This window comes from Chelon labrosus (genome assembly GCF_963514085.1).
Source record: "Chelon labrosus genome assembly, chromosome: 3".
NCBI lineage: Eukaryota > Metazoa > Chordata > Actinopteri > Mugiliformes > Mugilidae > Chelon > Chelon labrosus.
Window position 1 is genome coordinate 11,551,713 of NC_140339.1, and position 12,748 is coordinate 11,564,460.

Sequence of the window (12,748 nt, forward strand, 5' to 3'; positions counted from 1 at the left end):
TGACTCAGCTTTTAAAGGGTGGGCAGAGGATGGGTAGGGTTTTGTTTTGATGAGTCATAAGGTATAACGCAATGAGCAAAATGGCCAAATGTTGCAAAATGGAAATATGTGCTCATTAAAAGTCATTATGAGGTTAGGTGTTTCTTTTTTTGCCCGACCACATGGATTGCACCTTCAACAGAATACAAGTATAGGTTATTGTTTGATTAAATTTGACTGCACTTTAATCACAAGTCATTACCATCAAACTGGACCCTCTGTGTTCACAACAAACGCTCTTATCCTCGCTGGCTGTCAAGTCCATCATCACTCTTGCGTAATAAGTCAGGCCTGCTGACTTCGATATGTCAGTGCAATCGATCAGGCAGGGCTGCACGTCGGCTGTCTGTTCAGAGCAAAAAGTGACACTGCATGCCATCACCCGTCTCGCCCGTCTCTTTCACTTAAGCCTCCATTTCTTTTGTAGCTGTAGACTATAGCTTTTAATGCTTTTCAGGGATCGGATGTGGCTTTGACAACGCCGTCTTTATGGCAATTCAGTGGTTGAATATTGTGCAGCTAAATGAGGAACCTAAAAATCAGCAATTAGTAAAGATTAAAAAAAATAACTGGACATTCACAACCCAAATATTAAGAATATAGAACAGTCTTCTCTGTATCTGAATATATATTCTTTACTATGCTCATTTGAAAGCTCAATATAAGTGACGGTCATGAACAAGTGAGCTTATGGTATCGATCAGCAGAGCCACTAAAAAAAAGAAAAGAAAAAGAACTGCATAGCTTGCTAGATAATAATATTAAGCCTCCATTAACATCCGTGTTTTCATCTGCTTTGTCTTTGTCCTGTTCAGCTGACATAATGACGCAGTTCCCATTTCCTTTCTGCTTCAGCTTCTTGTCACTTTTTTCCGGTAAGAGTATCACAGAGGGATCCAGTAAATGCCCCAACACATGATTTTTTCTGCCATTTAGCCGGTGAAATTACATCAGGAAGACATGAAAGGGAAAAGACAATGGCGGGAAGCCATTTTATACTAAAAAACATCAGCATCAGCAGCGAGGAGCCGAGTGTGTGGCAAAGCTTTCTATTACAATGCTCGGTGAGAACCTGATGAATCCCAGCAGGATCCAAGTCAGTCTGTAAATCATTCTCCCCCCAAAATACTCATAATAAGCCCTGAAAGCAAATCATTGATAATGACTTCACACAAAATTGCAGCCATAAAGCTTTCCCACTGACACCACGATACAATTCACTCTGATATGGAGACTAAACCACATATACTGCTGTAAACAAATGATATCATTGGCTTTACATCTGTTCCTATGGCTTTGTGGGGACTTTGTGTACATTTGACTTGAGGAACAATATTTAAAACTATACTCACTCAGGTTTTAGCTTGATTTAGTCCTGTAATAAATCCACCTTCATGAAGGTCATAATGTAATTTGTATATATTTATTTTATTTGTTATACAGCAATATATTTAGTCAGTCTTCATCGATACGAATGTGGTGGAAAAAATATATATCTCAGTAAAAGACAACATTTTTAACAAAACAAAAAAGCATTAAAACCTTCACAGTGCATGGCAGATCAAAGATAGCATTACTGTATATCTGCAGAAATTCTCAGATCTGCAGTAGTCGGCCTCATCCAGCATAGGGGAAGATGGAGAATACAGACGATTCATCCGTGACTTTGTAGTCTGGTGCCAGGAAAACTCCCTCCAGCTGAATGTGGGCAAAACCAAAGAGCTGGTGGTGGACTTCTGCAGGCACGAACACGCACCACACGCTCCGATGGACATCCGCGGAATGGACATTGAGATAGTGGACTAAGTACCTGGGCGTTCATCTGAACAAAAAACTGGAATGAACTGACCATGCAAGTGCACTTTATAAGAAAGGCCAGAGCAGACTCTACCTGCTAAGGACACTTGGGTTGTTCGGAGTGCAGGGAGCACTCATGAGGTCCTTTTATGACTCTGTGGTGCCATCAACTATCTTCTACAGTATGTCCTGCTGGAGTGGCAGTAGGCAAAAGGAGACTGAACAGACTGGGCTCTTTTCTGGGCTGCCCTCATCAGCCTGTGGAGGTGGTGGGTGATCGGAGGACGGAAGCAAAGCTGTCATCCCTGATGGATAACCAATCCCACCCCCTTCATTGTGCTATAACAGCACTGGGCAGCAGCCGACTACTTTACCCACGCTGTGTAAAAGAGGACATTTCTTCCTGCTGCTGTGACACTGTACAACCAAGCCTGCTCCCACTAGACCACATATGTGTAATTTCTATTGTGTTTGAGTTTCTTTTTTTTTTATATATATATATTTATTTGGTGTTCTACTTTTTTATCTCTTGTGTGCACTGTCCTCTGGACTGTGTGTTGCTGCAACACTGCAAATCTCCCCATTTTGGGATAAATAATAATCCTTATCTTATCTTCCAAGTCAAGGTTAATGTAAACTCTAATGGTAAATGACACCTTTAACAGTTGCCGTCATTTTGGCTTTCCTAAAACCTGTATTGTTTAGGACCTGTTCTTTGTGTCTCACCTGATTTTTAAGACAGAGCACATCACGCCAGGGAGGAAAACAATTAAATGCTCCCCACTGACTCCCCACGTAGTGCGTGAAGGTCATTGTCACTTTGTCTGCTAGCAAAAAAAAAAAAAAGCCACTGCTTTGTGGTGGGATGCACCACCAACGGGTTAAAGAACCCAGATTTAAAGAAGATGTGAGTCTTTGTCAGGAAGATTATGGGTACTTTCACACTTTTATTTAATTTTTCAGTATTGCATTTAACCTTGATTCAGGTGCTGTTCAGTGGCTGCTGTAAATTGGAGCATTTTAATGAAGAGATCAATTGGAATGGACCATAGACTGTATAGATATGGACAACATCTCTCCAATTCCTTGCATTAGCCAAACTGATGCTATTTTCCTGCGGGTATGGGCAGCACCATCTTGCAAGTTTGGAGCCAGAGTCTGCACGGTACGGCCCGAAAGTAGAGCCATGCTGATCTGCAATATCGATGACCCGACCACACTTCTGCCAGGCTCACTCACTTAATTAATACTACATTCTGTTCTACCTCTACCAGTTACAAGGAAGTGTTAGATTGAACATTATACTTGTTTTTAAAACGGGACCACTTTACGGAGCGGTTGGCATGGCAACTGGTAGTCGCCATTATGTCACATCCTGTTTCTATTGCGTCAAATAACAAAAATGAAACTCATTCATTCATCTTCTATACCTGCTTATTCCTGTGAAGGGTCGCGGGGTCTGCTGGAGCCTATCCCAGCTGTTATCGGGCGAGAGGCGGGGTACACCCTGGACAGGTTGCTAGTCTATCGCAGGGCTAACACAGAGAGACAGACAACCATTCACAATCACACTCACACCTACGGCCAATTTAGAATCACCAATTAACCTAACAAGCATGTCTTTGGACGGTGGGAGGAAGCCGGAGTACCCGGAGAGAATCCACGCAGACACAGGGAGAACATGTGGGGGTGGAGCTTATGACCTATACTGCAGCCAGTCACCAGGGGGAGCTCTACTTGCTTTAGCTTCACCTAAAGTGAGAAGAGCAGTTCAGCGTCAATCTACTGGATCCACCCTCAAGTGGCCATTCGAGGAACTGCAGTTTTCGGCACTATTTCGTTGCCTTCATTTTTGAGACCTAGAGGTTGCTGTTTGGTTTCAACCCTTGGTTGCATCCATAGTTATAATAGTGTGGCTGATGTTGTATTATCCCATCTGAAGCTGTAAGGCTGCTGTCACGGATTTCAGGTAGCTAGTCTCACAGGAAGTAAGTGAAGTTTGAGTAAATACTGTGATAAAATAAGATAATAAAGAGAATTTATTTTATCATTGTTACACTAGACTAGACTTATTAGTCTTAAATAATGCATATTATCAGTAGACAGTTAACATAAAATAGCAGGCATTCAGTAATGTAATCTTAGTCATACTCTTCTTAATACTAATTAAATGGTGCGGTCCAGAAAACAAAACAACAACAAAAACACAGACTAGAGGCTACAGAGCACACTGTAATACTGGGGAGAGCGGACTGTAAGGTAGTAAAATGATAATACTGGAACATTTTTGACCTTTGAGATTGTGCACACACAATTTTCTGCAACTCACACAAGTGTAATAGATGCAGGGAAATGTTTCTCATGATTCTCCACATGCAGCCACAGCTTAAATGTCAGAGCGGCACAGATGTCAGAGAAGTTCTGAGACTTCTATTGACCACGAATGACCCCTACTGTATGTGATTATAAAGGCCCCTCAAACCTACAGGGCCATTTTCTAAGATATGTAGATCAGGAAGAGAAAAGGCAAACCTCAAAATGTCAACAATGAAACACTCTATGGTAATGGGGCAATGGGTCTATAAAATAATTTTGTCGTCCCCACGGTTGCTCTTTGCCATGTCCTCCTACCTAAAATGTGCAAATAACCTCAATGCTGCTGGAGCTATTTATATGGAAATTTGCAGAAAAAGTACAGCAAATTTTTCAAGTCTTTTCAATTACAGTTCAGTGAACTCTAATTCAGGTTGGCAAAGCTAATCGCCAGCTCTTTGTCTTGGCAAGATTAGAGTGTACATTAATGATTGGCTTATGGTAATGAGGTTCAGCAGGGGGCCCGGGATCGTAGCATGTAAAAACATGAAATCACAGTGAGGCTGTTCTGATTGCGACCAACATTTGATTATGTTAATGCTTCTTCCGTCAGTTGCTTATTCTACTTTCAAATCAAGATGTTGTTTAAGAGTAAAGGAATCTCTAATTGTTCATTACAAAGTCAGATCATGGCCTTCTTTATGGGTCATTTAGTCAGTTAAATGATCTGCTGCAGAGAATTGCAGACATGTGCAAACTCCTGCTGTGAAAATTACTTGATTGATTAAGGAAGTGTCTCTACATTTACCTCGGATTACCCCCTAGGGAATTAAGCATGCAAGAACAAATTCAATACTAACGTTTGCAGAAATGCATTCAAATTTCCTGCCACCATGGATATACCCTTTTAGATTCACTAATGAACACAGTCTTGTCTATTTTAAGTATTATAACCATTTCTACATTGGACTATGATAACAGTAAATGATATGTATGTACCATGATATATAATATATGGTGAGATGCCATGTGTGACTATGTAGGCGACGTACTGAAAAACTACTGGAAAGGATAAATGTTCCTGTGTGTGAGGGTCAAGATCCAGTTTGTGACATTAATTAGCAATACAGTTTAAGAGTTTTTAGGCTCTAACTTGAAACAGTTAGCTGCTAGGAATTAATAAGTGGTTGTAGCTAAAAACCAGAAATAATCCGCTTGAAAGTAATTAGTAAAGTGGTAAAATATGAAGCCAAATACTGGATAAATCAATAAAGATGAGTAGTAATGCCTCGCCCGATGACAGCTGGGATAGGCTCCAGCAGACCCCCGCGACCCTTAACAGGAATAAGCGGGTACAGAAGATGAATGAATGAATGAGTAGTAATGCTACAAGTAAAGGAAAATGATTTTAATAGCTATAATAAGAAGGATAAGGAAATGGAAAAGCCTCTAAATAACGTATTATCTGCCGCGAAACTCGTTCTTTTCACCAATATTTTGTTATCGTACACTAGTGCTATTCCCCGTTGAGTCCAGAGTTACCTGTTATCATCATCCGGGGTCTGTAGATTGACCTACAGACCCCGGATGATGTCTTCTGACCTGCATGATGTCGTCTCTGAGCGCCGCGCGCACCTGCGACGGTCGGCTTGTTTACCTGTAATTTGCTACCGCTATGGTTTGTCCACAACCTCAGAATCGGAAAAATATTCAGCCAAAGAACTAGCAGGTCCAGGTTGTAAAAAAACAGTAGTGCCCCTTTAAATTGAATTATCCGACTGTGGTAACTATTCTTACACAACATCATTTTTATCTTTTATTTTTTAATGAAACTGCCTCGATTCTATCCATGTTTACTCGTGTGGTGTGTTTTTCTTCCCTGTCACTGATGGCATGCTTTTGCAACAGGTAGTTCCTTACTGACATTACTGTACATTAGTTGAATACTGTAAATTTATTGGGCCACCAGTGTGCATATGTGCGCTCATGGTCAATAAACAACACTTCTCACTAAAACTACCAGACGCCTCAAACTTTGCAAATAAGGGCATCACACACCACATGTTTTGGTGGTAAAATGCATAGAAAATGATGACATATGGTCGATAATGCAAACGTGTTATTGTCTCAGTGGTGGTTTAGACATCAAGATCCACCCAACACTATCTGTTTGAAGTGTAGGGCTGTGGAAATGAGAAATTTCAGACCCAGCATCCTCAAGCTGGGCATGATCTAGTAAACAGATCAGTCTGATTCTCTCTGTATATTGCGGTCTGCTGTGTTGTTTCTATACATGTCTCATAAAATCCACAGAAACCTTCACTTTGGCAGATACTTCACCGAACAGCTTGATGGCAGTAAACTGATGTCATTATGTCATTGTTTGGAGCACTTGATCGTTTTACCGAGGCAGGGTTTAGTCAAAATTGGCCTCAAATTAATCTGAACATCTGGTGAAAATCGCTTTCCTAAGTGCAACACTGAGCAGTATGGCGTTGTAATTTTCAGTATTGTCACTTCTCGTGATCTTGTGGTGAAGTGAAATAGCCTCTCTACAGTTAAAAAAAAAAAAAGAAGCTGTACAGTGACTATATGTTCTGTCATAGTGCGTAATGTGCTTGTATAACCTTTTTAATTGAAAACAGAAAATCCTAATTGCTGCTATGTATATTAGTATAGTACACATGGTATTATGTGGCCTTGCCACAAAGTAATTCATGTTGCTTGGAGGCTAGTTATGGGGTGGTTTTTCATTAAAGTTACAGATGATGAGTAAACCACCTCAAAGGCTTAGTCAATATATTCAATAATGAAACCCATGCACTCAGAATAAGAAGAAATTCATGTATTTCTTAAGCAGGCATTTTTTTATTTTTATTTTTTTCACTGAGTTAAAGATACCTGCTAAATCAATCAAGTCTCTGGTACTGCTTGATTTCAGTCCATTCGTCACGGTCTGTGTCTGCAGGAGTTTCATTTTAACATTTACCACTCTTTTTTTCCTCCATGTAGCATAGCTGACAGACAAACATAATAGTGGAAACATAAAGCTTTGTCGGCCTGAATGGCTTTAAAGGCAGCTATTGCCGATGTACCAATGTTACATTTAATGGGGCCCACGTTGTTCTGAGTCTTTCTGTAGGTTTACTTATTTATTTTTTTTTATTCCTACAGATAAAAAGCCAAACAGTAGATAATATGGTGTCAAACACATTTTCAGTACAGCAACAACGGTATTTTTTTTTCTCCCCCCCGCCATCTGTCTAAGGCATCAGCAGAAAACGTCAGTTTCTGGTGTCATACCCTCAGAATCAAAGAGAGAAAAACTTCTTTTTAGATGAACTATTTTGCATTGATGTTGAACAACCACGCACAGAGAAAATCACTGCAAAAGAGGCAGAAGACGAGAGACCAATTTCTCCACCAACACAAGCCACGGTGGCAATGATCGCAATCATGATCAAAGACACACTCCAGTGTTTGCAAAGTACTCGGCAAAATAGACATATTCATGTCAGCGAACGTCCACCTTTGATTGAAAGCAACAAGCTCTCCCCCCCGAGTCCCAGGGGATTGTCAGAAGGCGTTTGGCAAAAGCAGAAAATCATTAAATGAAAAAGAGTTCGACATAGCTGGGAAACTTGTTTCCTGATCGGTAAATCAGAGTGAATTCTACCTCTATGGTTGCATGTACCTCACGAATGTGTAATGACAGGCTCAGATGATACTTTGATGACTCACCTCTTGCTGTAAATCCTTGATGATTTTGGTTTTTTTCTCCATCTCCACTTTGAGAAATTTGATCTGAAGACAGAAAAAAACAAAAGAAGACTGAACTGAAAGACCAGCTGCGTGTGCTTTTTTTCTTTTTTTTTTTTTTTTTTTTTTTAAATCACTGAACACATTTAATGAAGGTTACGGTTGTCGAGTATGCCCATTTAAGCAGCGTATGTGTAATTAATTGCAATGAATGAAGGTGATTCGGTACATGAATCCCGGCCCGGAGCCCCTTCGTTCCTTCTGAGGACGCACATTTTTTAAAAAATGGGTCATAAATATATTCCGTCGTTATAAATGTTCTTTTTGTCTCTTAAAACAGCTGGGCAGTGTAGTTTTAAGCCTGAAGTAGTCAAGCTGGAGTGAACAGTGTCATTATGGGAAGAAGTAAGGGATCACTACACATTTGACACGCGCAGGGAGACGTTTAAAAGCGCAGAATGCTGATATGTTTTGTGGTAAACAACAGTTACGGCACAGAATAATGTGTTACATGAGGCTTTTTGGTTATTTAGACAATACTTAATAGCAGAATTAGTGGTTAGTTGTGTAACTTGCGTGGGATTTGTTGACAGTAATGTTTAGAATGTGGCCAGACTTAGCCTCAAGCAAGTATTACTAATGCGGTTTTACATTTTATTTACTAAAAGTCAAGGTCCTATTTTTTTCCTCCTTATTTTTTTTTTCTTCTACTTTCTAGCAAGGCACCCTCGGGAGCTGTAAACTAGACCACACCAGTTGACTCACATCCCCAAGCAGGCCGGGATAACATCAAAGGTCATATTCAATCATTGTCACAGCCCCCGAGAACAGTTAAAATGAAAAACAGAACCATCGGAAAGAGAAAGAAAAAACATCTTGATGCAGCATTTCAATAAAGAGGAATAGAAATAACGCTCAAAACAAACTGCTTCTATGTGTTAACAGTTCCTGAGTGCATGGGATTGTACCAGTGCGTGTCAAAAAAAAACAAACAAACAAACAAACAAAAAAACAAAACAGTGTCAACGTCTGATTTATTGTCTTTAATTTAACCAGCAGTGTTACCAAGTTTACATTCAGGCACTATAACTGAAGCTGCTGCCTCAAATGAGCACAGTTTCTTATAAACTGACAGCGGCACAGAGGCCCGTCGCTGCAGTAAAATTTTAAAACACTGTTTTTCACTTTTCTGCTGGCCACACATCAAGGCTTAAAGACTTTTTTTTAACTCTGATAAAAAACCCTGTCACATATTATATTTCTCTCATGTCTTACAAAGTTAGTTTAGCATAACAATTGTCCAGAAATGTTTCATCTGGGACTCGGCATTGCGGCACATATGATACGTTGAGGCATTTATTCCTGCAGTGAGCGACTGCCTATTTTCCACTCCGTGCCTGATTTAATAGCCCATATGCTTATCATGTCAGAGTAATATCTTTGTTTATCGCAATCCTTTTATCATGAGCTCAGCATGTCTTGCTGGTGCAGGCCCGTGGCTGTTGTGTGCGCGTCTGTGTATTTGCTCGTAACAGCCAAACTAAGGTTCAAACACCAGCCGCAGATGGCAACCTGCTGCCAGGGGCTACCGTATATCTAAACGAATGAATTCTGTGGGTGTAAGTAAGATAGATAGGTCAATGTAGCTTTTCTCTTGTTGTTCCTCAGTTAAAAAAAAAAAAAAAAAGGGTTTTTTTTAAGCATTGTGTCCTTGAGAGAGGTCGTCAAGATAGTCCTGGGGGACAAAGAGGAAAAGATTCATGGGGCTGGTGACCTCATGCCAGGTTCCCACCTCAGGGAACGGCAAACTAAACCTTGCCGGTTGACTCACATCCCCAAGCAGTGCATGATAACATCAAGGTTCACGTTTGAGCCTTTCAGTCACCGCTGCAGCCTCAAGGAATAGTTATACAATGTAAATAAATGAATAAATAAATAAAAAGGTGCCACTCTTAGGCTTTTCATTATAAGTGGTGTGTTGAGTACTACACAGCTGAAAGACTATTGTTTTCATTACTGAATGTATTTATAGTTACTAAACTCCCCTATAAGGAAGGAAATTCAGTGAATGAAGCATTGTAGTTGAAGTAGTTTAGCTGAACTGTTGAGTTTGAATGAATGGAATTAATATTTAAGACTTAATGTACTGATAGAAATATTATTTACTGTTCACCAAAACAATGCTAGCAGCTTAGCAGGTGACACTGATTGTCCTCACCACATTAATTTAACATATTAGTTTGCTAACTGTTGAAAGGTAGCAACAAACATGAGGTACGGCTTAAGGTGTCCGGAGCATTGAGTCAAACACCAAAGCACTGAGGAAAGCTTGACCTGACAATGGGACTAAATGGAAAGTCAGGTGATCACCAGCTGTCGCAACTCATCCAGAACGGGATATGAGTGTTTGTAGACAGCAGTAAACATTTTTCTCAAAACCATATATTCTGCAGTTGTAGCATGGCGCAGTCAGACTCAATTCTTATCAGAATATGAGCTTGGTAAAACGCCATTTGGATTTAATTATGTGGCGTGCATCAATCGATACGAAGAAAACAAAATACCTCTGGATAGTCCAAAGTCAAACAATTTGATATAATCAGTTTCCAACAAACTCACAAAAAGTCTGAGTGGGCAAAGTTCAGACTGGGTTTGAGACCACAGTAGAGTTGTGACATTCGCAAACGAACCGAATCTATTGACCGGCTCTTTAAAACAAACAATGGGAACTGATTCGCAGTTGAAAGCCGTTCTTTTTTGTTTTTTTATTATTATTATTATTTGCTGTTTCACAAGCGGCTCTTTTGCTACTCCACTGAGACAGAGAAAAGGCATAAGGTGCCTCTTTGATATGCAAATATCGCATGACGTCATCCGAGCTGACAACACTGCCTTCTCGTGAGTGCCTCAGTACGCAGCGATCTGAAAAAGGGGAGGACACGCTTCATTTGAAGTGAATGGCTGGTCACTCAAAAAGACAAAATGAGCCAAAGTAAACGCAAACAGTAAAGCGAAGTATATTTGCCATATTATTATAGCGTTTGTGGTAGTGGTGAGCATAGCTGCCTGCCAAGCAGTTGACCCAGATTCGATTCCTGGTCACCGTAAAGGTCTTTATCGAATTTCCCATGGGATAAAGTAAAGCATCTATCTAGAATCAATATTTCAGAATAATTCAAACTCAGACATCCCACCAATATATATTCTATTGATGTCTAAGTTTGAATCATTCAGATCCAGATCTTACCCTATCAATCCTTCCAGTGATTCTTTCCAGGAAAAAAATTGTTACCCACAGACTGGCATTTTAAAAACACATACATATCAAAATGAGACAGTCTTTTGAACAGCTCTTTGAAAAGAACAGATCCACAAGATCCGGCTCAATTCAAAGAGCCCTAAAACCCATCTCTAGACCACAGTAGCAGTGGACTGAACAACAAATCAACACACTGACACTGCTAGCCACAGAACCTGAACCGTTATCTTTGGATTTTTGACATGTTATTTGTTTTGTCAGTTGGACAAATAATATGTAGATGTCTATTGACTGTTTCTAGATGTTTGCCAAGTAAATCCATTATTGTAATTTGCTGTCCTACAATGTTGCATAAGGACTATATATTTTGAAAGGAGCCTTCTAAACCAAGAAGCTAGAGATGTGCCTTGCGTTTTGAAATTCAGGTCTGCACAAATCATTAAATTAAAAACTAAACTCATTACTCATTGCCTATGACTGTGAACATATTTAGTAGCTTTCTTGTTTGGACGTTGTTTTCTTCTCCTTGATTTCGGCACAACAAAAGCTGCAATCTGTATTTTTTTTTTTTGCAAGAAATGAGCTTTTAAGTTTCCTGATATTGATTATTTTCTCAGCTTTTTGGATGCGCTGGTTTTCTGTTGAATTTTATGTCAACACAAGCATCTGAAAAAGCAGATTCACTCTTTCATTGTTCTGTTAAACACGTGTGGCATTAGGCATTCAGTTGAGCAGTCCTTTTTAATCACGATCGCTCAATGGGGGTGATAAATACCATTTAAGGGAACATAAATGTCAAGCTCAAACCATAAAAGCCAGATATTGGGATTGTCTAAGGACAATGACAGCAATGTCACTTGAAATGTTACTGTACTGTTGTTTGTCTCAGAGTGCCGATGATTTCATTGTCGATTGTAATGTCACGGTGCACATTAAACGTCATGACTGCGCATAAGCAGCCAGGAATATTGTAGGACAAGCTTTTCATTAGCATATATTGAAAATCCCAGAGGCACTCCAGGACTGTAGCTGTCAGTGCAGCCAGATGGGCTTTTGGGTTCATTTGTTAATAAGGAGTTTGGTGGCGAAAGTCACTGCGGAATAGAATGAGGATACAAGAGTGGGGCAGTACAGTAAGATAGAGCACACGCACAGCTTTCAATAACACAACAACAACACCGTCATAGACTTACTCTCAGTATATTTTGAATGTATTTATATTTATATAGGCAAGATTGAGCAGGCGCTTAGGGCCATGACACACCCAGAGGCAACTCTTGAGTCTATTGGGGCCCTAGGAAAGAAATTCCTCTACATTCATCACCATTATTTTACCATAATCTGATACAAACAAAAGGTGTTACTGCTTTAACGAGAAGCCTATTAACGTTCCTTAAGCCTAAATTAGCTAAGAAGTTGAGTCTGGAGTTTGCGTTGGCTATGCATTTGGTCACAAACAACAAGAGCTGGACATAATGCTCTTCTAGCTAAACTACCTAATGTCAACTGTCAGATAAAGAAAACTAAATAATGTGATGTTAGTGGAAGTTATTTTATGGCCATTACCTGCTTTACTTACTG

The 12,748-nt window shown here is 39.9% G+C and overlaps 1 protein-coding gene across 3 annotated transcripts in view; it reads right to left on the reverse strand.

The window, feature by feature from the left end:
* The window catches only part of luzp2 (leucine zipper protein 2), a 221,803-nt gene that overhangs the window by 52,600 nt on the left and 156,455 nt on the right, over positions 1–12,748 (reverse strand). For all 3 annotated transcript variants that reach the window (XM_084575017.1, XM_084575018.1, XM_084575019.1), the window contains one exon: positions 7,891–7,953. In XM_084575017.1, the coding sequence (XP_084431143.1) occupies positions 7,891–7,953 (63 nt within the window). The remainder of the gene's footprint in view (positions 1–7,890; positions 7,954–12,748) is intronic.